At 45.3% G+C, this 27,500-nt stretch overlaps 4 protein-coding genes and 1 long non-coding RNA gene across 6 annotated transcripts in view; 2 read left to right on the plus strand and 3 right to left on the minus strand.

Moving 5' to 3' along the window:
* The window catches only part of LOC132471292 (protein SSUH2 homolog), a 6,713-nt gene extending 6,295 nt beyond the window's left edge, over positions 1-418 (minus strand). The window contains exon 1 of the mRNA XM_060070474.1: positions 275-418. Within this exon, the coding sequence (XP_059926457.1) occupies positions 275-290 (16 nt within the window). The 5' untranslated portion in view covers positions 291-418. The remainder of the gene's footprint in view (positions 1-274) is intronic.
* A 43-nt stretch (positions 419-461) lies between these two features.
* On the plus strand, positions 462-5,472 carry dynlrb1 (dynein, light chain, roadblock-type 1). 2 transcript variants are annotated; one of them, XM_060070476.1, is made up of 5 exons: positions 462-601; positions 1,268-1,358; positions 1,742-1,817; positions 2,129-2,296; positions 4,821-5,472. In XM_060070476.1, the coding sequence occupies exons 2-5, from the start codon at positions 1,356-1,358 to the stop codon at positions 4,862-4,864; spliced, it is 291 nt and encodes a 96-aa protein (XP_059926459.1). In that variant the 5' UTR covers positions 462-601; positions 1,268-1,355; the 3' UTR covers positions 4,865-5,472. The 2 variants fall into 2 exon arrangements, with proteins under 2 accessions (XP_059926459.1, XP_059926460.1); XM_060070477.1 differs by having other exon boundaries at positions 472-601; positions 1,234-1,358.
* A 284-nt stretch (positions 5,473-5,756) lies between these two features.
* map1lc3a (microtubule-associated protein 1 light chain 3 alpha) lies at positions 5,757-10,974 on the plus strand. The gene is made up of 4 exons (XM_060070475.1): positions 5,757-5,968; positions 8,343-8,398; positions 8,514-8,620; positions 8,986-10,974. Exons 1-4 carry the CDS (start codon positions 5,929-5,931, stop codon positions 9,146-9,148), a joined length of 366 nt encoding a protein of 121 aa, XP_059926458.1. The 5' UTR covers positions 5,757-5,928; the 3' UTR covers positions 9,149-10,974.
* Positions 10,975-11,335: 361 nt separating this feature from the next.
* On the minus strand, positions 11,336-16,788 carry eif6 (eukaryotic translation initiation factor 6). Its single transcript, XM_060070472.1, has 7 exons — positions 16,654-16,788; positions 16,246-16,383; positions 15,435-15,520; positions 14,688-14,863; positions 14,191-14,367; positions 13,606-13,790; positions 11,336-12,387 (listed from the first exon to the last, which is right to left on the minus strand). Exons 2-7 carry the CDS (start codon positions 16,350-16,352, stop codon positions 12,378-12,380), a joined length of 741 nt encoding a protein of 246 aa, XP_059926455.1. The 5' UTR covers positions 16,353-16,383; positions 16,654-16,788; the 3' UTR covers positions 11,336-12,377.
* Positions 16,789-19,540: 2,752 nt separating this feature from the next.
* LOC132471299 (uncharacterized) overlaps positions 19,541-27,500 on the minus strand; it is a 48,817-nt gene continuing 40,857 nt past the window's right edge. The window contains exon 2 of the long non-coding RNA XR_009528822.1: positions 19,541-20,040. This is a non-coding gene — a long non-coding RNA (uncharacterized LOC132471299). The remainder of the gene's footprint in view (positions 20,041-27,500) is intronic.

Below are 27,500 nucleotides of genomic sequence, written 5' to 3' on the forward strand. Positions count from 1 at the left end.
CGGAATCGAAACACAAAACTAGACATAAAAGTTTCAAAAAGTCCGATCTTTCTATTTTTAACCATCTCCACACCTGTAACGTAACGCGCATGCAAATCCAAGTTACCCTGTTATCTCGTCCAAGCAAACGAACCACCAGCCATTAAAATGAAAACACCAACTTGGGGCGTATGGGTCTCCCGGAGTAGAGGGTCCCACAGCTGGTAGGCTATGTGTTAGTCTGCAGCCTTCTGAACGAGTTTGCCTCCATACTAGTCCGTGAACAAAAACTCACCCAAATCCTCGTCCATTTTCTTCCCCTCCTCTCCGTCTCCAGTAGGCCTGGTCTCCACGAGTCCACGGTGAGACACTACCACAGACCACGCCCAATGCCTTGCCCTTCAAAAGGCTAAGGGAAACACCAGAACTCACTCGCAATGAACACATTTGTGTGTTCATTGCATTACCAACATCCCCCGTTTGTTATCGTGCAACCAAGTTAGCCATCAGAAATGATGGTCAGAATTCGTGAACTCCGTAATATATTCTGGATATGCCAAGAACGGATCTATAAATAGGTGTTGCTCACTGGACCCATGCAGAAAACTTTTAATTGATCTTGGTGAGTTTAAAAGGTATTGGTAGATGAAGAGGTGTTGGTATAAATTGGTCGCGTCTAGGAAGTTATGTGTAGGTAAAGTAGAGCTATTTAGAGCTAAATGTCTAAATGGCTCTTGCTGGACCTAAGTAATTACATAATTGTTAGGCAATGTTTTATGTTATTGATTCATTTATATAGTATATTTCAATGCAACAACGATTCATTATACATTATTTTCCTACCGGTTTATTTTCTATAAGAGCTAGACACTTCCCAAATAATTTTAACAATTTCTAGTCTATTATTCCCAAGTTATTTTTTGTAATTTATTACATTCTTACACACTAGACCAGGTTACTATGAGATCTAAGGTTATGTTCAATAACTATAATAACTCGTCTATGTTATTGTTTTTTTTTTTTTGTTACTTATTAAAATGAACAAATATAACAGATTTGCTCTCGTAGGCATAAGATAACAATACATAAAATCATATTGCAGCATACAACTATATATATATATAAAAGACAACTTTATTATTAGAAAAAAGTTTCATTATTCCGACTATAAAAGCGTTATGATATAAACTGGATGCCAGATTTTAAGTCGGTTCTTTTTTATTTTTTACGTTTAACGACGTCACTGGCCCTTAGTGAACCGGATGTTCTCGTGACGTATCTTCCGTAGCAACAACAAACCCTGGGGCTAAAACCAAACACAACCCGACAAGACAAGAAGCGATTCTCTGTCAGATTCAACAACAACTTTACTAGAAATGGTAAGAATATACGAGCTCCGCATCTTGAAGCGTGTGTTTATAATACTGCCACGGGGACTTCAACTGATGTAAAGTTAAGCGTTGTGCTGTTCACAAGTTGTACTGTAATGCGATGCTATCATGCTAACGGGCTAGCCAGGCTTTATTGGGCGTTGTCAACAAATATGAACGGTTTGCAATAATGCCTTTTTAGATCCATCTATATCGTTTTTTTAATATCAACCTTAATGCCAAGTAGCACACCTTGTCATGTTTTTAGCTCTTTATTTTACCGAATAAAACGCCATTGGGCAACATAAAAATGTAAACGGCCCTGTCAATTGCACTTGGCCCTTCCACTTATAATTGCATTGGAATGACCTGTTTTATGTCTGTCCTACCAGGCTGAAGTCGAGGAAACGCTGAAGAGGATCCAGGGCCAGAAGGGCGTGCAAGGAATCATCATCGTGAACGCAGAGGGTAAATAGAGCAACCGTTATGCGACCATCCGATAGACGAGATCCACCAGGTCATCACAGTAGTGGTCTTGGGTGGCTCAGCTGATACTGTAAACACTGTCACGGTTTGGGGTTCAATTCCCATTGGAATCCCCTCATGCTACAAGATGCATGCTCTATTGTAAAACGTGTTGAATACAAACGTTCACTATAATCACATATATTTTATTATACAAGTCCAGCAAGTTTTCTTCTTAATTCTTATCTCTGAACCTGATTTCATCAATTGATATCCTGCTTTAAGATAAAAACTGTCCACCTGTCTCCTAACAGGCATCCCCATCAAGACCACCATGGACAACTCCACCACGGTGCAGTACGCAGGCCTGATCCACCAGCTGGTGATGAAGGCCCGGAGCACCATCCGGGACGTGGACCCCCAGAACGACCTCACCTTCCTACGCATCCGCTCCAAGAAGAACGAGATCATGATCGCCCCGGGTAAGAGAACTAGTAAGCCCGGTGGTGGGAGATGTCCATCACCCACTGGGGTAGAATCACGGCGGGTTGGATGGGGTAGTGGTTTGGGTGTTTGGAGGTTCCGGGCAACAGTACTGGGTTCAACGATCGATGGCACCAGCCTCACCCGTAGCCATCCTTGACCTACATTCCCTAACTCCTACGGGCTTCTAATTTAAATGGATCTGAAATGACTGCCAACTGCTTTGGATGGAAGCAGTTTGTTCGTTTCCTCAGACTATGACCCACACTGAGATCTGTGGCAGTAAGGGTGTTACTTTGGCAGAGATGTTTGTGTACAGTTTCGTCACGTCATCATTTTAAAAGAAATCTTGGGAATAACTGTTGTTTTGAGCTTAGTTGGCTCCATTTATAAATGCAGTTTGACTATGTAGTCCTTTTGCAGACACTACTCCAAAGGGGTTTACAGTGAATCAGCTACAGGCCAGTGAGGGGTAGGGCCTCTTACTCAGAGTGGAACCCTCACCACGAGACTGCCTGCTCTACCTTTATTCACAATGCTATGAATGAGTCTCTTTGTTCATCACAGATCTATAATAGATCTATTTTAGCCCAATCCAGCGCACGTCTTTAAGATTTAACAGAGGGTTGAGGACACGATAGGGGTGTTAATAGCCCTAGAGTGGTGATCAGAAGATATCCAGGGTCGGGTTAAGGCAGGCGTCTCTCTTCCCACTAGGGGGATGGAGAGAACCCTGATCTAAGGGCTCGTTCACACTACCGGTTGACTTTGCATGGGAGGCTCTCGAAATGCATTGTGGGTCCTTCCGTGCTGTCCGCTCCGTGGCCTGCGTCAAAAGTTGAGAATTGTTCTGCTTTTCAGGCAGAGACGGATCCGTCAGCCAATTAGATCGCATAATGCAAATATACGCAAGTACCCTGTCCAATGAAATCGCCTTTGTAATACGACCCAGGGAAACACATGGAAACGTCAAAAAAAAGATATGATCACGCCCTTACGCCTGGTGCAATAGTGAGTCAGGCCAAGAAAATATGTAAGACTAGTCCGTTTTTTAAATCGGCTGGATGGGCTTATTACATGCCTGTGACAACTACCGAAACTGAATATCTTTTTTTTTATTTTTTTGTTCAAATTAGATTTATTGCTGCCGGGATGTATCGAGAATTTAAACAAATGTGACAAAAAAAAAAATCTAAAATAAATGTTGAGTGACATCATACTAACGGTATCTTTAGTGACGGTCAGACCGGCCTGTGTAGCTCTGTGGCCAGGCAGCCTGCTTCCACTCTGGCCCCCGTCCTTACAGAGGAGTCCAGCAGACTGTCCACTGACTGCAATCCAGCTCCGGTGGCCTGCAGCTAGCGTGGTGCCTTTGGCCTTCTGTCTATACCACGTTTTACTGGATGATTAACCTAGCAATTGTAAATGCTAGGCGCTCGTTTCTATGAATATCTTTACTGTGATATATTGATCTCAAGTCACTTTGGATAAAAGCGTCTTCTAAATGCCCTAAATGTAAATGCAATGATTATCCTTAGCTTATGATTCCTAGCTGATTGAAAGGGCTATTCAATTTGTATTGATGTCTTCTTATATATTTAACCTTAGTGGTCTTGGTGTGTTCTGTCAGTATATGATAATGCATTACATCACTGCGCTATATGGTTGCATCGTAAATTCACTTCAGCAGCCATCGATTGCCCCATCCGCCATAGCTTGGCTCTAGATCTCCTATTAGTTCTCTCTGGTCGGACTGCTGTTCTTTTGAATGTTCTGGTCTCTGTGTGATTCTCTAGAGGGGGAACTTGAAGAAGTTTAGATTTAATGTGGTCCTCTTCAACATTCCTGGCTTGCTCGCAAAATTAAGAAGATAGTTCCAAATCAAGGTGCAAGTTATTTTCTTCCAAAAAGACGGACTCGGTTCAACAACTTATTCCGGGCTCACGCAAGATACCAAAAAAACACTGAAGTCCTTCCGTGGTTACACAACGTATAATAAAGCGCATGGGGCGGGCGGGGCTCTCGGTAACCTCCAATCATTATCACGCGTAAACCACTAATACCTATTGGGTTACCGTTATCCAAATCAAGCCAATCACAAAGTGGTTGTTAATACCAAACACTCACTTGCTCCATTGCTCAATGGCTTTTAAGAACGAAAGGGGGTTTGAAAGGTGAACTCGTAAATAGTTTGATGAACTCGAGTAGCGGAGGGATGAGGGAGCCGTGTCCGGCAGGGACGGGGATCCAATCTATTAGAAGTGGGGGTCAGAGAAAGGGATCTTGCAGGGAGGGGCCTGAGGGAGGGGAAAAGGCGTCCTCAACTCACAGTGGGGGTCAGGGACCGGGCAGGGAGGGGGGAAACCGCATGAGGCCAAACAATATCCAACTGTCACACAAATCATACAATCCTCAACAATCTGCCAAGCTCTGCTGTCAGCTGATAGAAGTACCGCTTCATGCGTGTGTGGTGAAATAATCTGTTTATTTCCTGTTCACTAATTGCTCTTCAACCCTCCACAGACAAGGACTACTTCCTGATCGTCATCCAGAACCCGTCGGACTAAAGGCGAACGACCCGCTCACCTTTTGTCTCAAGACCTTCATCGCGCCGTCTCCCGTTCAAAAGGCCGGCTGACGGTTTACACTCTCATCAGAAGCTCTTTCTTTATGCACTTGGTGTGCGAGGATGGAAACTGCATGGGATGGATGTGGTCGCAGTTCATTCAGCGATACCCTTGGGAGTGAGGGTCGATTAATATTATGTTGCATCATTCCATTGCCGTTGAAAGCCTGTTTCTCTTCACTATCTGCTATGAACACCTACTTACCAATGACCCCTATAGTAAATCAGCATTGCACACGAGTTCTTTTGAGTGGATTTCAAATGTATACGCATACACATACTGTCCGTCTTTTGCCAATTTAACTTCCATAAACAAAATTCTGAAGCTGCATCGATTGGTATAAGGAGTGAACTACACATCTCCAAACCATTTTTTTGATTTTTATCTTTAAAACAAAGTGTTCCTAATTGTATTTATTTAGTTCATGAAGTACACAGTATTCTGTTGGTAAGCTGAGAACTAACAAACTACCGTCATCTCCCGGCACCTAAATATTGTTGCTTATTGTAGCTGTTGGTTGGAAGATCAATAAAATGTTTGACATGTGAGTGTTTGTCTGCCTCTTAATTTAAACACATTTCTGTGTGTGAGTCCGCTTTGAGACTGTATAGAAAATATTTGTATAAATGGCTTGGTTCACCTTGTTCCCTACAAGAGACAAAAACCAAACGGTTGTACCTTCTTTAAAATCAGGAGGTTATGGAAACGACCCAAGCGCAAAACACAATCGTAGCCCAAAGTTGTTATGACCCGGAGTATTTCCTCATTCAGATCCTCCCGAGTGGAGGCTAGCGGGATGACGTCACCGCCCAGCGTACTTCGGTTCTTTCCCCCTGAAGCTGTCGAGCTCCAGACTCCAGTATCACTAGAGACGACAACCGGACCATAACAACACCGCGCACCCTCCGCTGGCGATCCAGTTTAAAGTGATTCGAGTTCAGGTCATACGAGATCGTCCGTGTGTGTCTTTCGTACGGGGGAATAGGTTACTAACGACCCCAGAGATGCCCTCCGACAGACCTTTCAAACAAAGAAGGACCTTTGGTAAGAAAAACAACAGCAGTGGTGGAGGTGGTGGATGCTAGGCTAGCTGTTAGCTGGCTGGCCTGCTAGCATGCTAAGCTCACCTCTCCCGTTGACATGCATGAAGACGGCTAACATGCTAAGCTAATTTTCTCTTGTTGACATCGTTCTGGACGGCTAGCATGCTAGGCTAATGGCTTGTTTACATCTATGAACGGCTAGTGATGTTCTTGATCTTTGATGTTTAGCAGGTATTAAAAAAAAATATATACATTGATTATGATTGTAGAATAAACGCAAATCGACAGTATAGTGCAGGCATAAAATGAGGCCCAAACTTACATTTAATTCATATAGTTAGAAAGTACAGAAATAATGCGTTTATTTCCATGACGTTAACATTGATGGTTACTCAGCTGTTATGAACCTATTAATTGTCGGATAATGAGCTATTTATACATGTTTACGCCTTTTAAAAGTCTTATATAAAGTGTGATCTAGGTCAGTATCAGTGCTTCAGTAACTGTAGCGAGGTTGATTAATCGGCCCATAATAACCATAAGAGATTAACAGCAGGTGGTGGGTTTGTTTGTTAGCGACTCGTGCTGAGCAGTGTGAGTTACTGCTCAGAAAACCAGATCTGCTGACACATTATCTCAGTACACGTGTTCTGTGAATTATGTTGACATCTGATGCCAGACTGACGGCTGGGTGGATCACGGGGGCGGAGCCAAAGGTCCATTGCATCATTTCTTTACCAAACAGTCCAATTTGCCTTCATCAACAGTTAAATAATCCATATCTAGAGTGGTTTAGTGTATTTCTATCAGTATATATATTTAAAAAAAAAAAAGGTAATAAACTTCAAATGTAGGTGCATAGGGGAATCATACACACCGAACATTGGTGACTGGGTTTAGATGGCAGATTACCCCCATTGTTTACAGTCTTGCGACACTTGCTGATAGGCTAATCGTCCCACGTAACACTGTCCCACATTTCTCTGTCGGTATGTGTCATATGTAGCTAGATGCGGTAAATCCCTTACATAAACATGAATGATTATCTATATGTGTGGAATAATTCTCAGTAACTAAGTTTCGCTGGTAAACAGTTTATGGAATTGAATTGAGGTAAAGAAGAACCCTTTTTAATATGAGGTCCAAACTCAAACTGGCCTTAAACTGTTTGAATTACAAGCTTAGCAAGATGTTTTCCTGACTAGAAGGAAATGACAAGACAAAAAACAAATGAGGCGATTTAAGATGGAAGCCACGTATTAAAAAGAAAGAATAAAATAGCCAGCAAGAAAACAAGAGCACTTTTCAGAGCAGGTTATTTCCTGGAGGCATTGTGAGCTTTGGACTGGTTCTGGTTCTGGAAGGGCTCACTGTCTAGGCGGTTGTGGGTTTGAGCTGTAGATGAAAGGGGGTAATCGCGGACCCAACAGCATCTATTTCTAAAGCGTTTCTGGGTCAACTCAAGATGCATTCTGCCAATGACAAGTCAGAATAGTGTCTGTCATCAGAGCCCTGTTCGAAAGATGAAAGGGGAAGAGCTTTTACGGTAATCATTTAGTACCTTAAACCATGACCATGTATTACCCAGTTCATAAATGCCCTACTATGTCATGATATTTTGTTATTCAAACAAAATATTGAAAGTAATCATCTTTGTTATTCAGTTCAATGACCCTTAGAGGGTCATTGAACTGAATAACAAAGATGATTACTTTCCATCTATTCGGACCAGGACATAGCCTAACACAGCAAAGCCAATCGCTGGAAAGCCTTCCTTATAGAGAGAGAGAGAGAGAGAGAGAGAGAGAGAGAGAGAGAGAGAGAGAGAGAGAGAGAGAGAGAGAGAGAGAGAGAGAGAGAGAGAGAGAGAGAGAGAGAGAGAGAGAGAGAGAGAGAGAGAGAGAGAGAGAGAGAGAGAGAGAGAGAGAGAGAGTCAACTGGCGTGGGAGAGATACCGCCATGTCACTTCACATTCCCTGTTTGCTCTGCTATCTGCAGATCAAACGGCTCAGACAGACTGTGTGTGTTTTTACCGTTCTGTGTGAAGTCCGCTCGTGTTGTGAACGTCATCAAGTCCTCCGTTCACCTGTGTGGCTGGAGGCTGATGACTCAGTCACGACGTGTTGGGTTCCTTTACTCTCCGGTCATGACAAACCGACAAAGGTTTTTCAAACATTTACATTCAGGGCATAAAGCAGACGCTTTTTATCCAAAGCGACTTACGATAAGTTAATTTGTCCAAAGGAAGAGAAACAAAAATATATCGTTGACGGTACAGTAAGGATGTTCATAGAACCAAGTGCCAAGCACTCGCCATCTAGCCGGATTCATTGTTATATAAAGTACATTTCTTTTTTTGTTTTCGTCACCCACAGCCGACAGATGCAAAGAGGTCCAGCAGATTCGGGAGCAGCACCCCAACAAAATACCTGTAAGCTAATGCTAACTTCTCCAATGACCTTCTCCCCTGAGCTGTAGCCTAATGCTAACCCTCTTAAGCAAACTCTGGACACACAAGTGAGCTCTTCCTTGTGTCCGTTGCCTAGGTGATCATTGAGAGGTACAAGGGCGAGAAGCAACTTCCTGTTCTGGACAAAACCAAGTTCCTTGTCCCGGACCACGTCAACATGAGCGAGCTGGTCAAGATCATCAGGTGAACGCACTACTGTGTACTACACACACGCACAAACTACACACACACACACGTGTACTATCCACACACACATGTACTACACACACATGTATTACACACACACAAAAAAGTGTATTTTTGATCAGCCGGTTGAACATAGCGTCCGTTACGGTCGGCTAGACGGAAGCAACAGACCGCTGAATGCTCCAACGGACCAATCAGAACCCACACGGCCGGCTGATAAACCATAATTAAAGTAACAAAGCGGAGCGATACGTCTTCATACACGTTGGGACAGGAGGGAGGGATGGAGGATGAGTCCTGACCGTGTGTGTGTGTGTGTGTGTGTGTGCGTGTGTGCGTGTGTGTGCGTGTGCGTGTGTCAGGCGCCGGCTGCAGCTGAACCCCACCCAGGCCTTCTTCCTGCTGGTGAACCAGCACAGCCTGGTGTCCGTCTCCACGCCCATCTCCGACATCTACGAGCAGGAGAGGGACGAGGACGGCTTCCTCTACATGGTGTACGCCTCGCAGGAGACCTTCGGCTGCTAGGGGCCCGAGAGACGGGACCTCCTAACGCTGCGGGGGGAGGGGGGGGAGGAGGAGGAGGAGGAGGGAGGAGGAGGCAAGGCCCCTTTCGTGCTGCTGACATCCCAGCAAGGAGGCTGTAGGCCCGCACCACACATCAACCAACAGATAGATAGTGGATACCCTCCCTCCCCCGGCCTCCCTCCTCCCTCCCCCCCCTCCATCCTCCCAAACAGAGGATCAATAGTTAACAGCCGTCTAATTCCCCAGTCCTAATCGATCCCTTTGACAGTAGCGTAGCGGCCAGTAGGGGGTCTGTAGGGGGTAACAGGGAGGGGTGTTCCCACCTGCCGTAGGTCCGGAGGGGGAGCCCGGGGCCGTGTGTTCCCGAGCCGTCCCCCCAACGTCCCCGTAGGTAGTTTAGCTCTTTGAATTGATTCACCTTCCATCGTGGCAACAGTGGAACACATGCTCGTCACGCTAACCCCGTCGATCCCTAGTGTCGTTATAGATGACTTGATTTAATTTGTGTAGCTCTTTCCAACTCACTTTGTTTTTAAGTTTGCGATACAAGACACTAGTAGCTACTTTGTGTGTCCTATACATTGTGTGTGTGTGTTTAAACGTAGAACTTTTATCACTAGCCTGACACTAAATAACCATTAGGTTGATCCATGTTTATATATTCATCTTACTGTACTTCACAAACATATACACATGCATCCAGCAGACCCTTCATTTCCAATGTGCAATATCGCTTGACCCCCTATCCCCCCCCCCCCAAACCGTTGAACGTATCGTATGAAACTGTTAGCTCACAGAGGAACTCTAGCCCTGCTCTCAGCGTTTGTAGTCTCACACTGGGCTGGGCCGGTGCTCCGTTAGCCTTCGTCTGTGCAGATCGTTGTCCCGCCAAGTCCCCTCATGGTGGCCGGCCAGTCATGACCCCCTGGCAGGTTTGTTCAGTAGCATTTATGATGCTGGTACTCCCTCTGGGTAATCTGGTAACATTAACCTGTCTAGAGTATCCATTCTATGGGATATTAGCTTGTGTTACTATGAGTTAGCATGAAGGCTCTTAAATGCTACCGGGCATTAGCCGATGCTACTTGCCTGTACAGTGAGCCTATTGTACTAGCCATTAGCATTTTAGATTCTTAAATGCTACTGGACAGGAAGCTGACTTTAACAAAGCCTGCATGGACACTTCTTCAGGTTTGAGTCTCGTCTCCCCCCCCTCCCCCTCTGTTAGTTTGTTGTCCATACTTGTGTGTACCGGACTCCTGTTGGAGACCCCTGTTCTTCAGATCAGTGTGTGATGTGAAACTAGACGATAGATTATATACAAGTATAACACAGGACATGAGCTTATTTTGCACATATCAAATTAATGAATACTAGAAAAAAAAGAAGTATTTGGGTTGATAGAAATTCAATGTCTGTTCTCTAAAAGGATTGAGTGTTTTTCTTTTTTAATCTGTCCCGTCTGTCATCTGATTTCATTTAGATTTTATAGAGAAGAGGTTGTGATTCACTAAAAACCTTGCATGTTCTTTTTCCCTCTTAATGTTTTTTATATTAATGTAAACTCATTTCACGCGATAGATCTAAACGACTGTATTGAGTTTATTGAAAACAAATGTCTTTTTAAAGTTTTCAAACCAAAAACTGTGTATATCTACGTTTGAGACACAACAAAAAAATGTTTGCGTATAAACTATCATATAATCGATTGTTTTTACATGTTTTTATTTCTATTTCCGACATCACTACTTGGATAAGTGTACATAGATGCAGTGCTACTTTTACTTTAAGCAGTTGCCAATAATAAAGAAATATGTTGCCTTGAATGTGTGTAATTAATGAGATGTATACGCAACATTCCAGTGAATAACTACTTAACTGGTAAGGTACAAAAGGTAATTGAAACCGTTTCATTTCACCAGTAACAAAATAAAATCCCAACCTATTGTCAACATTGGATATGGCTTCCATGTTGACATCGGGTTATGGCAGAAGATCCACAAACTCGTTTAATGAGGTTAATACACCGATCAGATAATATCGATCGACTGGTCACCACTAGATGGCGCAAGAAGACTAACGCACAAAATAATCGGCAGAAGATCCGTTTGGCGGTTGTCAGATTTCTATCCAATGCAAGTCCAAATAATAAAAAATAAAATCACATGGAAAAACTGATTAGCCATGTTCATTTGGGGGTCTTTTATTTATACAAGGATTAACTTCCTCTTCGAACTCACGTTAAACAAGTCTACACCACTTTGTTGCAACCCTCAATGACGACACAAACTGGACGAAACACGGGTGCAAAAATAAGTTTTTCCTTTAGCACATTCTCTCAAGTCACACAACTTAAAGACACAATTGGGTGGCCTTATGTTGATACAGTCCTTCCGAAATATTGTTCTACCTTATTTGACACCATTTCTCTCCTATTGGTGAAGTCTATTACGTCAGCGATGCAAAGTATTTGGTAACAATCTGCAAAGTATGTCTACATATCTAATTATTGATTGATAAATTCTTCGATAAATTCGAAGACATCCAAACTGAAATAACTACATATTTCAGCCTCCAACTGGAAAAAAAGACAAAACATTGAGTTGCATGTCTTCAAACTGGTGCGTTCAACAGAAAATTCCAGATAAAAACACATTCCAGCCTGCGTCTGAGTGTTTGGCAGCAGGGGAATGCACCACAACATTTACACCGTGTGTGTTTCGCTAGCAGACAGTCCAGCGTACCCCCCCCCCCCCCCTTACCAAGCCTCCCTTTAACACAAGTGCTTCTAAGCAGAGAGGCGTAGAACCAGCCTCGACAGCCAACTCCTCCACGACCCCTAAGTGCTCCACACTGACGGGTTTCACCAGGAAATTTGATAAAAATGGAAGAAGTCTTATCTGATTCGCAACTCCATCCCATTGGTTTATAACTGTTGATCAGGCAGGAAGAGGTGTGACGTCCATCTAAATAAACCTCTCGTACTGCCGTCTCCCACCTCAACACGCAGGCTATTCTAAGTTTTGGGAGCATATAGTGGTGAGGAAAGGCATGTTTCATGAAAGCACTGAGTGGAAGAGGGACGGGGAGCAGCAGCAGGGGCCCGTGTGTGACGTTACATGCCGGGTGTCTGAGGGAGGAGTCTGGTTGAGGGGGAGGAGGGTTCTGAAGGCCCAGAACAGACGTCCCATCAGGGAGGTTCTCCGGCGTAGAACCCGGGACCACTCGCTTATGTCAGGCTGGAGGGAGGGGAGAGTGGGGGGGGACAGGGTTAGGGTAAGTGTGTGTAAGTGGTGGTAAGGTCATGCGCGTCTGGAGACACATGGGCATCTTGCAGTTGGGGCATTGTTTATATTGAAGTGTGTGTTCTTGTGTGTATAATGAAGTGTGTGTTCTTGTGTGTATACTAGGGCTGTACGGTATGGACTAAAATATATATCACGGTATGATTTGAGGAATAGACGGTAACGGTATTATATCACGGTATGTTCATTTTATCTTCTAATTTCGATATAAATGCCTCTGAAGGGCTAAAATACTGGAAAAGGCAGCAAAACCGCATACATTTTTTTTTAATCTTTTCTCAAGTTACTTCCATCTCTGAAAAACACTAATGTTTAATAGTATGGATTGGTTTCTCCACTTGCCGTATAGTTTTGCCATCTCAATTTGGCTGAAGTGTGTGCGGGCAGGTAACGCGTACCTGGGATCGAGTGTTTTGACCATCTCTTTAAAGCCCTTTCTATCGACATTTTGAAAGGGAACCATGTCCTTAGACAGGTCAACAGTGACCACGTTTGTCATCTCGTTCCACCACTGGCATTTTGTTGTAAGGACCGGCTTTCAAAATGCCTGCGGAAGCAATGTCTGACTGCAGAGACGGCTTCGCGCTACCAGCGTCTGTCTCGTACGGCGTGGAATGAGAGCTCGTGAAGGGACTATTGCGCAGCTACGCAGGAGCGCTTGCTGCGCTCCTGCGTAGCTGCGGCCAGGATCTCCTCCGTCTCCTGCATTACTTACTTTGTTACGCGTTACACTCAACATTGTCTACCGGTCACACCGGTCCAGAGGCAAACGTCAAAATCAATACCGTAGCGCAAATTCACACCGGTAAACCTTCAGCACCGTTTATACCGTACACCCCTAGTGTATACCTTTGGTGGCATCAGTGTGCACGATTACCTAGTGTGCACGTGTAGTTGTGTGAGCGAGTGCCGTTGTGTGCATGCGTGCGTGCGTGTGTACGCAAGAGTGAGAGTAAACGTGTGTACGTGTTGGAGAGTGAAAGTGTGTTACGTGTGTTATCGTGTGCGAGTGTACATGTGTACGAGTAAGGGTGTTCGTGTTTGAGAGTGTACACGTGTGAGAGCGTACGTGCGTGAGTGTGTACGTGCGCAAGTGTGTACGTCGTAGAGCACGTGTGTGAGTACTCGACGTGCACGTCTGCGAGTGCGTACCTGTCGATCAGGGAGTCCCTCATGGTGGTGGCGATGGCCGACGGCTGGGCGGAGTCTCCGAGGCGGAACACGCTCTCGATGACGGACAGCTCCGTGCTGGTCGTGTCCAGGCCGCAGAACGCACACCAGTCGTTCACCACCATGCCCCCGGCGATGACCTCACTCCCTCTGTTCACCGTGCCCGCCTGGAGGGGGGGGGGGGGGGTCACATGGTCATATTAGAACACATAATCGACCAATGAGAGCCATTAGAACAGAGTGGAGGAAGTCTACTTATTTTAATAAACGATCTTATAACATCTTATCATTTAGCTGAGGCTTTTATCCTAACGGTGTATTCTAAAACATTAGGGAGCAGGTCAGAGGTCAACACATCTTGCTCAAGGACGCCTTCAGGCCAGACGGGCCCATCGGGGTTCAAACCCGGAACCTTTCGACTGGCGGTCACCCCGAGCGTTACTCCAGAGTGTAGTGGCTAGGCCTCCTTCAAACCCATGGGTTTGAAGGAGGCCTAGCCACTACACTCCGGAGTAACGCCTATGATTAGCCCCCACTTGGGGTGAGGACGCAGTGCCCCCCACTCACCACCAGGGGGACCTGCAGCAGCGAGGAGAGCTCGTCCTGGTCCTCGATGTTGGTCTTGGGGTGCACCAGCCCCCCCTGGTTGCTGAAGCAGCAGTAGGAGCCCACCAGCACCTGCTCCGCCACCGTCTGACGGAACACCTCCACCTTCAGGGTGTCGGCCAGGATCTCCTCCGTCTCCTAGAGGAGGAGGAGGAGGAGGAGGAGGAGGAGGAGGAGGAGGAGGAGGAGGAGGATGTTATTGTTCAGAACTCCATAATCAGTACTTCAGTGGAATAATAATGATTCGCGTAACCTGGGATAAAGGTGTGTGTGTGTGAGCCCTGCACTATAAAGGTGTGCATCTATAGACTATAGAGGTGTGTGCGTGAACACTATAGAGAGGTGTGTGCGTGGTGTGTGCGTGGTGTGTGCATGCGTGCGGTGTGTGCGTGGTGTGTGCGTGGTGTGTGCGTGGTGCGTGCGTGCGTGCGTGGTGTGTGCGTGCGTGCGGTTCTGACCCGGTCGAGGTCCGGGTGCACCAGTGCTACGTAGTCGTTGCAGGCGATGACGTTGCCGAGGGCCGACAGCCGCTCCTCCACCCTCTGGATGCGGACGGCGTCCGGGAGGCAGTTCCTGATGTGCTGCAGCTCCTGGTCCGTCGTGTTGTTGGGCACCAGCATCCCGTGGCGGTTACCTAGCAACGAGGAACACACACACACACACACACACACACCTCAGTAATTACAGTTTATTTATGCCACACTTTTCAGAGACACAAGTCAGAGTGCTTCACAACAGTACGACCACAGACGGGTGGACAACGCAGGGAACAGAGAAACGCACAACAACTACTATGCTGACCCACGACTCATTGTCCCTCGGGGATAACGAACACTCTGCTACTCATTATGTCAACCAGGAGGACGTTGAGTTAAGATGGACTCTCTAGAAGCAGAAGCAACGTCCCCTGGCCAACCAGCGTTGAACTTTTCACTGGTTTTAGATCAGTTGTAGTTGACAGCATAAAGAATCATTGATCAAACGTGACTAAGTAAGGACCAATTGGAAAGAATCAGTTAATCACTATAGGGGGACAGTTTGGCTGGAAACAAGGCACTTTGTGTGTGTTTGTGTCTCAGTTGGTGTGCGTGTTTGTATCTCAGTTTGTGTGCGTGTTTGTATCTCAGTTTGTGTGCGTGTTTGTATCTCAGTTGGTGTGTGTGTTTGTATCTCAGTTGGTGTGTGTGTTTGGTTTGAACACTCACCGACACACATCCTTCCTATGATTCGACAGCCAGCGATAGAGGCATGGACCACAGGGATGGTTTCTGACAGCTCACCTTCGAACACACTGAGAGACAGAAGCACACGGTCGGTCTCAGAGCGACCAGACAGCTGAGCCCAGCAGGGGACATTCCTCCATGACAGTCGGGCACAGGGTGCTTCATAGTTCTGGTTCAATAAACGCCTGACTGTCTTACTGTTATGGAAGATCCGAAAGCCCGAGTGATCTAGGTCTAGTCAGGAAATGCGTTCATATTCGGACCAAAGCAAAAAATCACCTGCATGAAATATAACTATCCATTCATTTGTGTAGCAATATAAATTACATTTTTTTCATGTCAACGTAACTAGCTTGAGCATCAATATGCACACTAAGATTCATTGACAATATTCTATGGATTGCAGCATGTTTTAGTTTATATTTAGCATAGCTTTTTCTGATGTGGACCCAAACACATGTGGATAACATAATATCCACGAGGAGCCCCGATAAGGAGGGGGAGGGGACGAGTTATAGTTTCACACACAGAGATCACTTTTGACAAAGAAGTGTACGGTTAAGCCTTGTACTTCAGTACGAACCACCCAATGATTCACAGACGGACGGGTTGTATATGAATGGATTAATCTGCGAGGTGTATACGGAATGTCAAGTGACAACACCCATCTGTGTGTCACCCATCATACGGTCACATTATATGCCACACAGTTGTACCGCATCCGTACGCTGATCTCATGTAACCCAGTCGGGGGACAAGTGAAGTCGGTGGTCATGTGAAGAGAACCACCGACCTGTAGAAGTTCTCCGACCCGCCGATCGCCACAAGGCAGTAGGTGTTGGTGAGTTTGGCGAAGCAGCCGATCTCGTTGTTCTTCTCGAACGCCGCTCTCACAGCCATGATCACGGATCTTTATGAGTTCGTTTGAAGTCTGCAATAAGAAATAGGTCTCAGTTCAGTGGTCTCCTGAGCCCGTGATGTGCTTTAGTAAAGTGTTTAGTTCGTTCCTCAGAGTCGGCTACTGAACGGGCTGTGAGTAGCATCCACTAACCAGACACATAGCCAGAAGAGTTTTAACAAGTTTAATATAAATCGTTATTAACCTCAGATAAAATTGCAGACAAGTATACAACCGCCGCCATCTTTATACTTATCCACATCGAACTCATAGTATTTTAAATAACTCGTTTTTGATACTTACTAAGCTCGTTGTTACCGGAGAGGAGAGTGGCCTTCGAGCGTGTGTGTGATTCCCTTTGCCCCACGTGTTCACTTCCGCTTCTGGGTCAACGTGGTGACGTAGCACGTACGACGCGCCGCTGTCATTGACAATCAAATTGTAACCCGTTTTCAGCGGACTCAAGTCAATTATGGCTCAGAATACTTACTTCGTCTGTTTTCTTTGAATATAAATTTTCAGAATCACAGAAATATATCACGAGCAGCGTTATTTCATAGGACATCGGCAAATCAAAACCATTAATCCATTTGTATTGTTCCCCTTGTCTCAATATTGTTTGATTATAAAATATATCGCCTCTATTCTGTTCTGCTGCACACAAAGTACTGAAATCAGCCGCCACAATCAGTGTGTGAATCGTTATAATAATAAAGCGATTGGCATGTTTACATCGGATCAGCCGCACGCACACACTGCTGCACACACACACACACACGCACACACACACACACACACACACACACACACACACACACACACACACACACACACACACACACACACACACACACACACACACACACACACACCACTCATTGAAGTTTTCATCACGCGTACCGTGTGCGTGTGTGTGCGCGCGCGTGTGAGTGCGCGTGTTTGCGTGCACGCCTGTTTCTAAACAAAACCTGCATAGCAACTGCTTGCGGCGCTCTCCATCCTCCTCCCGACTGAACGCGCCCGCATTTGTCAGCCAACCGCGGAGGCTTCTCCACGTGACGTCAGCCGGACACCTGCGCTACGTCACTGCAGCGGAGGGAACACGTGGGTGCGGGTTGTCTGCCTGGAAACACCGTAAACTAATCGCAACCGGCGGCCGAGGCGAGGGGGAGGCGCGCCGATCCCGCAGGCGAACCGGGGGTCGATGATTGCGTCGGGGTGACATTATTAATGTTCCGCTGTGCCCTCCGTACCTAGCCTGTAGCGGCTCCGCCGGTCTCTCCCTCTGTCCCCCTCTCTCCCTATCCCTGGGAGGAGCGATGTCGTGTTGTGGCCGTATGGAGCGTGTTGAATGATAATAACAGAACCACGTTCTATCATGGACCAACTGTAGTGGAGACGTGTCGCTCCGAGCGGGCTGGGCTGTCGGCTGAGGTGATGATCATCAATCCCACTCGTTGTAATGTTATTATGGTCTGCTGGTATGTGTTGTCGATCATCCACGGCCGTCGGGACGACTTGTCAACAGTGCAATTCATGTTTTTCATTGAGTAACTGCATGGTGAGAGGTTGTCAACAGTTTAAATCTAGTAGGATGAGAAGGATTTTTTATTTTATTTGGGAGATTAGAGCATATCTGGTACTTGGATATTGATGAGAGATTTCTGTGAAAGACTAACGGACTCAGGAGTGCGTCAACACGGGGGCTGAGGACACTGTGCAGTCAAAACAAACCCAAGCGTGAACTCAACTATATATAGACTATAGACTCACACAGAATCACATAGACAGAAACACACAGACACACACACATATATACACGCACAAACACACACACACACACACACACACACACACACACCTATATATTCACGCACAAACACACACAGACATACACAAACACACACACACAAACACACATGCAAAATGCGAACACACACAGGCAGACGTACACACACAAATACACCCCCAAACCACACAGGCACACACACACTCAAATACCCCCCCCCCCACACACACACACACACACACATACACCGACATACACACACACACACACACACACACCAGCAAACCCACACACTCACTGAATACTGAGCAGGGTAGTCTTAGTCACAGTTATTACTGTGGTGTCTCTTAGAAATACTAATCAAGATGCCAGACTCTTTACATAAAGGCGGCTAATCAAAGGCAATAACAAATCTTCATGTAATTGTATATTTGAGCATCAAATGCGCAGTGACACATTTTGATTGGGTTGAAACTCAAATCTGTAAGGCTTTCTCAAATATTAAAAACCAGTGCGTTGGTATAAGCTTCTGTCTGGATGCAAAACACAAAGCCTTGTCAACACAGTCCATCGATCACACAGCCCTCAGCCCGAGGGTTGGGTCGGCTGCTCTGATAGGAGGAGGCGGCGTTAGTGTCCCCACGGCCGTCCGGACTCCACGAGGTGTGAGGACGGTCGAGCCGTGGCTCTACGGTCGTTGTTCGGGAGTCCTGACGGAGACAGCAGCTCCCGTGGCTACCGTTAGCATAATGCAGAGGAAGAACACACACTGCCAGACGTTATCGAATCCACCAGGATTTATTGTTTAATATTGTGTGTGTTCCACGTCTAACGATTAGGCCTACCTCTGGAGAAACAATTGGAAAATAGAACGGAAGTCAGGGTAACAACGTTAATCAAACATGTTTTTTTGTGTTATTAAATATCCAATTACATGCTATAAGGTATATCATTTCCGTTTCAGCACTGAGACCCGTCACAGAATGTAGGACTCCAGTAGCTTTAGGTTTTTTAATAAAATGCTAATCTTCTTATCATATTTCACATGAGGCCCCCAGGTGCTAGCCGTTCTGTGTAGCCTGGTTAGCCTGCATCATCTGTTCCTAAAGCACTTCATGACTGAGCACCTCATCCAGCTGCAAACAAAGCTCACATTGGACTGTTATGTGTTGATTTATTCCAGCCTTGTATGACTGCACAATCTATTTCCCTATTAATTGACTGGTTAAAATATTGAATGTACCAAATCACGTTTAAGGCCAGGCTATTGCTAGAATATTCAATCCTGTGTTTGTATAATCAGGGATGAAACGTTACCACGGAGGCAGTTGATTGGCTGACAGATCCCACCAGGTTCTATGTGAGCTGAACTCAATGAATGTGTGTGTTTGGATTGTGTAGTTGTTTTTGTTTGTGTGTCTCTGTTAGTGTGTGTGTGTTTGTGTGTGTGTGTGTGTGTGTGTGTGTGTGTGTGTGTGTGTGTGTGTGTGTGTGTGTGTGTGTGTGTGTGTGTGTGTGTGTGTGTGTGTGTGTGTGTGTGTGAGAGAGAGAGAGAGAGAGTGTTTAGGTTGGTGGTTTGATATGTGTGTGTGTCTGGGGTTGGTGTCCTTGACAGATTGTCCTGCGGGGATTAGAGATGTCCGTGATGATGAGCCCAGAGGATTTCTCTCTCTCTCTGTCTCTCTCTGTCTATATCTCTCACAGACACACGCAAACAGACACACACACACACACACACACACACACACACACACACACACACACACATACACATACACATACACACACACACACACACACACACACACACACACACACACACACACACACACACACATACACATACACACACACACACACACACACACACACACACACACACACACACACACACACACTCACTCTTTCTCCTGCTATCTGCCTCCACCTCCTCCCCTCCTCTCTCCTCCCTCTCGTCCTCTCTCCCCCTTCTCCTCTCTCCTCCTCCCTCTCCTCTTTCCTCTGCTATGTCTCTGTCTGCTCCCTCGCTCTCATCCCTTATAGCGACAACAACAAAAACGACATTGTATAAATATAGCAATTATGTAAATACATAAAGTGTTTTTTAATTGTATTCGCTGCAGGCGAGATAGTGTTTGAAATCATTAAATTAATTAAATCTGTTTTTTTAACGTGTAAAGGTACAACACCTGCAGTCTAACTCTAGGCCAAGCAAGATGTCCAACCCCTACCTGCTCCTTAATGACCTGTCTCTGAACTCACTGTCTAACCCCTACCTGCTCCTTAATGACCTGTCTCTGTACTGTCTAACCCCTACCTGCTCCTTAATGACCTGTCTCTGACCTCACTGTCTAACCCCTACCTGCTCCTTAATGACCTGTCTCTGAACTCACTGTCTAACCCCTACCTGCTCCTTAATGACCTGTCTCTGAACTCACTGTCTAACCCCTACCTGCTCCTTAATGACCTGTCTCTGACCTCACTGTCTAACCCCTACCTGCTCCTTAATGACCTGTCTCTGACCTCACTGTCTAACCCCTACCTGCTCCTTAATGACCTGTCTCTGACCTCACTGTCTAACCCCTACCTGCTCCTTAATGACCTGTCTCTGACCTCACTGTCTAACCCCTACCTGCTCCTTAATGACCTGTCTCTGACCTCACTGTCTAACCCCTACCTGCTCCTTAATGACCTGTCTCTGACCTCACTGTCTAACCCCCACCTGCCCCTGAATGACCTTTCTCTGAACTCACTCTATGTTACCATGGATACATGTGTCTTCTAAATGACCGGCTCGTCCAATGGGATCGTAAACATAACAGAGCATCCTCTTGTACCGGCTTACAGGTGTGTTTCCCCAGGTGTGAAAGGGCGTGTCAGGTGTGTTGCCATGGACGCTGAGCAGAGGAGCCCGGAGAGGAGGACCGCCAGAGGAGGAGATGGGAGGAGCAGGGAGGAGGGAGGGAAGGAGGGCAAGACAGGAGGAGAGGGCAGGGCGCCTAGCAACCAACCACAGGCCCCGCCCCCAGGTGAGCGAGCACCTGACTTTGTTCATTTATCAATGTTTTGTTTATGTTTTGGTTTGAGTTATATATATATATATATATATATATATATATATATATATATACATATATATATACATATATATATATAGTATTGGGACAAATACTGTTTACATGCCCTCACTCACACACATGCACGGATGGACAAACCCACACACACCAACACTATGACCGACACACCTCACACACACACACACACACACACACACACACACACACACACACACACACATAACTCAAACTCACTAGCACACCCCATGGTAATTATCATCAAGGCTAAAAAACCTTCAGGAAACACGACACCGGCAACTCAACACGCTACGACACAGCCCTGAATAATGCATGGAGATACCATCCCTCAATCTCTCCCTCCCTCCCTCCATCTCTCTCTCTCTCCCTCCCTCCCTCTCTCTCTCTCTCTCTCTCTCTCTCTCTCCCTCCCTCCATCCCTCTCTCTCCCTCCCTCCCTCCATCTCTCTCTCTCCTTCCCTCCATCTCTCTCTCTCCCTCCCTCCCTCTCTCTCTCTCCCTCCCTCCATCTCTCTCTCCCTCCCTCCATCCCTCTCTCTCCCTCCCTCCATCTCTCTCTCTCCTTCCCTCCATCTCTCTCTCTCCCTCCCTCCATCTCTCTCTCTCCCTCCCTCCATCTCTCTCCCTCCCTTCCTCCATCCCTCTCTCTCCCTCCCTCCATCTCTCTCTCTCTCCCTCCCTCCATCCCTCCTCCAGTCACACAAAGCCCAGGGGAGCTGCCCCAGTGCATGCTGGGAAACCGGAAGGTGGACGACATGATTTTCATGATCTCGTGCACCAACTGGTACTAAGCTCGTGCACATCCCCAGGAGCCCTCCTGGGGGGGATCAGGCCCCTCCCGTGCCTGTTACTCGTGTGGACGCCCGGGCCGTAGCGGCCTGTACAAGTAACGAACGCCATAAACGACCCACAAAGTGGACATGATCAGTGGATTATAAAGGTTTGTTTTCCGCAGCGGATCAGCAGAGTTGATACGGACGGCTGAGTGCGGCGCTCGTCAAGAGCTAACATCCGATACAACTTTGGGAAGGAGTTTAAAAGCGGTTTGGTTTGTTCCCGGTGGTCCGCCGTGACGGCAGAACGGGACCCTGAGATGGTCTGTTCTGTGGAGCGCGATGGCGGCACGCATCGGGCTACTCACGGGGACGCTCCGCCCTCTGCCTCGGACGGACAACGTCCAGACGGCAGATCTGACCTCCAGCCGCCGTCCACCGCGGTGGAGCTGGAGCTGTTTTGGTCCAAGGTTGTTGAGCGAGGAGCTGTGTGGTGTGAGGAGTTACGTAACGTCACGGTGACCTCACAATGCAGAGAAACGTAGAGACGTTGCTCCGGCTCAGAGGGGAGCAGTATTAAGGTGCTGTAGGTAAGAGGAAGGAGAGGTAAAGAGAGAGACACCAGGAGGATCCCAAGAGGGACAGGTTTGGAAACTAAACACCCCTTCCCTCTCTCCTCCCTCCCTCCCTCCCTCTCTCCCTCCCTACGTTTCTCTGACATTGAGAAGTGTTGCATTTGATGCAAATGGATTCCCTGAACCGGAGCATCAGAGCTGTGGTGACAGAAATGACCCAGGAGTAGCTGTAATCCTAAAAGGGAGCCGGACACACTGACCCTGAGACAGACGTTCTGAGTGAGCTTCACTCACTCACTGGCTGACCATCACTATGCCGTTCGAACAAATTAAACTCAAAAAGTCACTCTTGTTTCTTACCTACAGCACCTTTAAGTACTTACTGTTGCTTGAACTCCTTCTCATGGCAAATGGTCCAAAAGGCAGCCTACTCTAGTCTCAAACTAGAGAAGGATATTGTAGTGGTTAGGGTGTTCAACTTCCAACCTGGTACTGGTTTAGATCCCCAATGTCGAGTCTAACTGGTTGAGCCTTGAGCAACTGTTATTTTAGATGAAGTTAAATAATGAAAAGTAAAATAGTCGTTTCTTAAAGTTTGACTATTAAATCCTTTAAGGTATTGCGTAGGTAAAACCACATCACATAATAAATGCAAACTATGCTCTTAGCCCCTCAAAGCTATGGCCAGGGGACATAAGGTTATCATGATAACCTCACCCTAAGCTAAAAGCTATCAATAGCTCTGCTTTTAATACTGGGCCGGTCTGTCACTCAAATAAAGCGAGTTTGACGGAGCGAATTAAACGTCTTTTGCACCCACAGCAGTAATTAAAGTAAAGATAGCATAGATCACATTTACATAAAGATTGATTATATTTAAATGAAGATGGGATAGATTTCTTTATTTGTGCCTCAAGCTGCATATTAATCACTCGACTACCCTAAACTGCTTGGGTGGAATCGATCCTGTTGTTTACGGAGTGCTTTGTCCCTCTTCCCTGGGATTCTCCTCGGTAAACCGATAGGACGGGGTACATTTAGCAAGATTTTCTTCTGTTGTTTGAAAAGTTTATATCTGGGAGACAAACACTAGAAAACTAAAATCAAATTTGGGGAATATAATGATGGGAAAGGAGGTTTGTATGGTGTTATTAGAGTTGATTATATAGAGATTAGTGTTATTGAGTTTTACTCTATATGAATGCTGATGCATTCCCACCTCTAAACGATCAGAATGGCGGAGCTGAGAGAGAAGCAGACACTGATGCTTTGACTTTTTATTGACAGTTCAATAACATGACGCAGTGAGATCGGTAGATATCTGGCGTGACAAATAAAACCACTTAAGTAACCTTGAAGAAGTAATAAAGTTTTTTCTGTTATAAATAAACCTGTATTCGACTGGAACATGCCTCGGTGTAAGCACTGCCGTACGTTTTAAGCAAGTTTTATGCTGCGTAAACGATGAAGATAAATAAAAATACAAAGTTTTTCTTCAGTCTATTTACATGACTCTTGAGTCCATAACGTTTTTTCATTTTTTATATAAAAAGGAAACAAATAAATAAAAAATAAAAGCAGGTAAAAAAACAACAAATGTACCGACAGCGGAACGGTGCACTGTTTTGCGTGTAGAGAAGTGAGCATAGGTAGAATTTTTTTATTTCTTGATTTTCTTTTATATAATTCATTTTTTTAATAATCCACTTCCAAACAAAATGCAAGGTATATACAGAAAGCATATTGTTTTCATAACAAAAAAAGTGACTCCAAAAGTTTCTCTTAGTTATACCAGATATAACCCAAGTCATAGTATTGTAGTATTATCCAAAGAACGTTGATAAATACGTGAAAAGTCTCTTCTCTCTACCTTGATATGTTTTGTTTCCTCAGCTAGTTTTTCTCATAAGAAGAAATGAAAGGCAACAACAAGTTAAAGGTAGACTTAAAAAAAAAACATTCAACCAAACTAAACACTCACCAGAGATTGTTTTTAACCTTTAAAATGTTATGTTTTAGGGAGCTACAGACTAGCTTAACTAGCTAGCTGTTAGCAAGTAGCAACAATAAGCTCCAAAGCAAATATAGGGATTGACAGCTAAACTCTTTTGAGGAGTAGCTCAACATCAGTTAAAATGATATAATGACAAACCAAGTTAAAACTGCTTCTGGAAGTAGAAAACAAAGCTTTATAATCAGGAAAATAAATGAGCCGTTTCATGGGTGAGAGTGCTCATCATTCTCTGGAGTGACTGTAATAATGTTAATCCATCCCTGGTGAGGGTAGCCGGTCGTTTTATAGACTCTGGAGTCGCATGGTTAACTCTGCCAATAAAGGCAACTCACTGTTGCCGAAACCCAGAACTGCGCCCCCAGACATGGGACAAAAGCCCTCAACAGAACCTCCGCAGTCGAAGCTAATGCTAGGTGATAACCGGGGGTTAGCCTAGCATGTACCTTCCCCACTGAGATACATTTTTTAATTTTTTTTTTTTGTTTTGATTCATTTAATTTGTCTGCACTGGATTCAAAAGGAACCACCGAACCACTCGCCTACCCCTTGTTATTTTGTTCCTGTGAAAAATCAAGTTAATCTAGTGGACAAGGTGCGGTTGGAGCAGTTATCGGTGCAAAATTACACCAAGGTTGACAACATCACCTCAAGTAACCATAGTTACCAAGTCTGTCTCCTTCCCTTTGGTTCTTCCAATCAGACAAACCAAACCAATCCACATACACAGTCGACCCAGTTCATCCCATGACTGATTTCCAAACCCAGTAGAGTCTGGTCTTCAGTTCAGAGGACCCAGTATATAAAGTATGTAAGATGGAGATAAGGTTTAAATGTTGACAGACAACTCAGCCCAACACACATAGTTCATAAAAGCCCATGTAAAATCTTGTTATAATGTGTAAAAAGCAACAAATCTCTTCTTTTATAAGGGCCTTTCTACCACTTAGGTTTCCACAAAGACATCTACGTCGTACTCAAACCGCTGTAAACCACTAGTCCTCAGCGAGACATAGTTCATATGTACAGTTTGACTCCTCTCCGGCCCGACACCTCAAGTGTTGGAAGGTAAATTCTTGTGATGCGTTCTCTGAACTAAAATATGTAAACTTTACTTAAAACTGCATGACTGGAGTTCCCAGCGAGTGATTCTGTACATTGACCTTTCAGGTCCTAAATTGCTTTGAAACCCCAGATTTTAAATGTCAGGAAGGGAGAGTGAAAATGGGGAAATGAATGTATTGTGTAGCTTGTTTTCCTTCTGTCTGACATCACTTTCTGTATACTGTCTATATTTAATAGATCTACTGCCATTGGTCGTAACTGAACAAATACATTAAAATAATCAGAGGTTCATCATAGATGATATTTTCAACAAATATTTTACAAAATAATATTCCATATAAAGTTATGTATTTCTTTCTGAAATGTGATGAGCATATGTTTGTGTGGCCTTCCACTATCATCAAGTTAGTTATATATATAGCCCTATAGTAAATATATAATTAGGTCCAGGCAGGTCTACACTTTGAGAAAACTGCCATTGTGAAAACCAGACACATGCCCTAATAAATAGGTTCTACCTCTGTAAACTGTCCACACAACACCATAAATATGATTTATATTATCCTGAAAAATTATAATTTGTGTCACATAATCTCTACAGCCGTTAAGATAAATATTAAAGATAATATTTAACAAAGCATCAAGATTCCAGTGGATGAAGACTTGGATAAAGACCAGACCAGACCAGACCAGACCAGACCAGACCAGACCAGACCAGACCAGACCAGACCAGACCAGACCAGACCAGACCAGACCAGACCAGACCAGACCAGACCCACGATACCAGATGCAGAAGTCTCCATCTTATCGGAAGCGGCAGTGAAATTAGCACTGAGGAAACTGTTTAGGGTCCTTTGGCGTACTCACCATCGGACTGCCTAAGAACCCTTGAGCAATCAACTAGCGTCCTCCAATACCCGGGCTGACCAATGGAGCTGTGAGCGGGGAGGTTAAGTGAATGAGAGGCTGAATGGGGTCTTTCATGAACGGTGTAGTTTGGTGATGTTTGAATGGTGTTCTTTATTTAGCTCAGCCCTAAGTACTGCCAGGTACGGATGCAGGGACATTAGCCCGCTCTCTCTCTCTATAATAACCACCATCGCAACGACCACCCGTTACTGCTGGCAGGAAGTAAGTGGAAGATATTTAATGACGTTCAGCGGTGAGGTGAGGGAAAAGCCTCCAACGCCATGAGATTGATGGAATGCACCCTCCATCCCTGTTGGGTAGAAGTTGCTGAAAGCCCACATTTATGCCTTTCTACTCCAGCTCTCGCTTTGTTAAACTGTAAAAACTGCCTCCATCTGAGGGAAGCAGCCTGTCAGGAAACTCTCCTAATCTCCTTTAGCTCACAGTATATTTCATCTGGACAGGTGACGATAAGGAAATGAACCACAAGTTTCAAAGCACTTCCAGCCCAGAGCTCAGAGAAAGACGATCAGTAGCCAGTGCATCGAGGTCCAGGAACTCAAAATAAAAACAGTAAAAGATTGTACAATTGAGAATATTCCAGTGTATCCCCACTTTGGGGTTGGGGGACCCCACACGAGACACATATGGGGGTCATCAGAGACTGGGTCCTTCTCAGCTATAGATAATTAATGATACCTTTCTGATTGAAAAGTGTTGAGGGTTATTGGTCCTTTGTATAAGAACAGACAGCCTGTTAGACCTTATCCACACCTATTTCACGGGGACAGGTAGAAGTTTGTTGGGTAAAAGCGATGCGCATGGAAGCAGCCTCACAATAATGTACGAAGTTGTGGTTGCAGAAGAGTTCCAACTCGAGTTGGGGTCAGGGCGGATCCAACGACTCCCAGACCATGCGGGTCGATAGCCGTC

This window comes from Gadus macrocephalus, chromosome 13 (genome assembly GCF_031168955.1).
Source record: "Gadus macrocephalus chromosome 13, ASM3116895v1".
Lineage (NCBI taxonomy): Eukaryota > Metazoa > Chordata > Actinopteri > Gadiformes > Gadidae > Gadus > Gadus macrocephalus.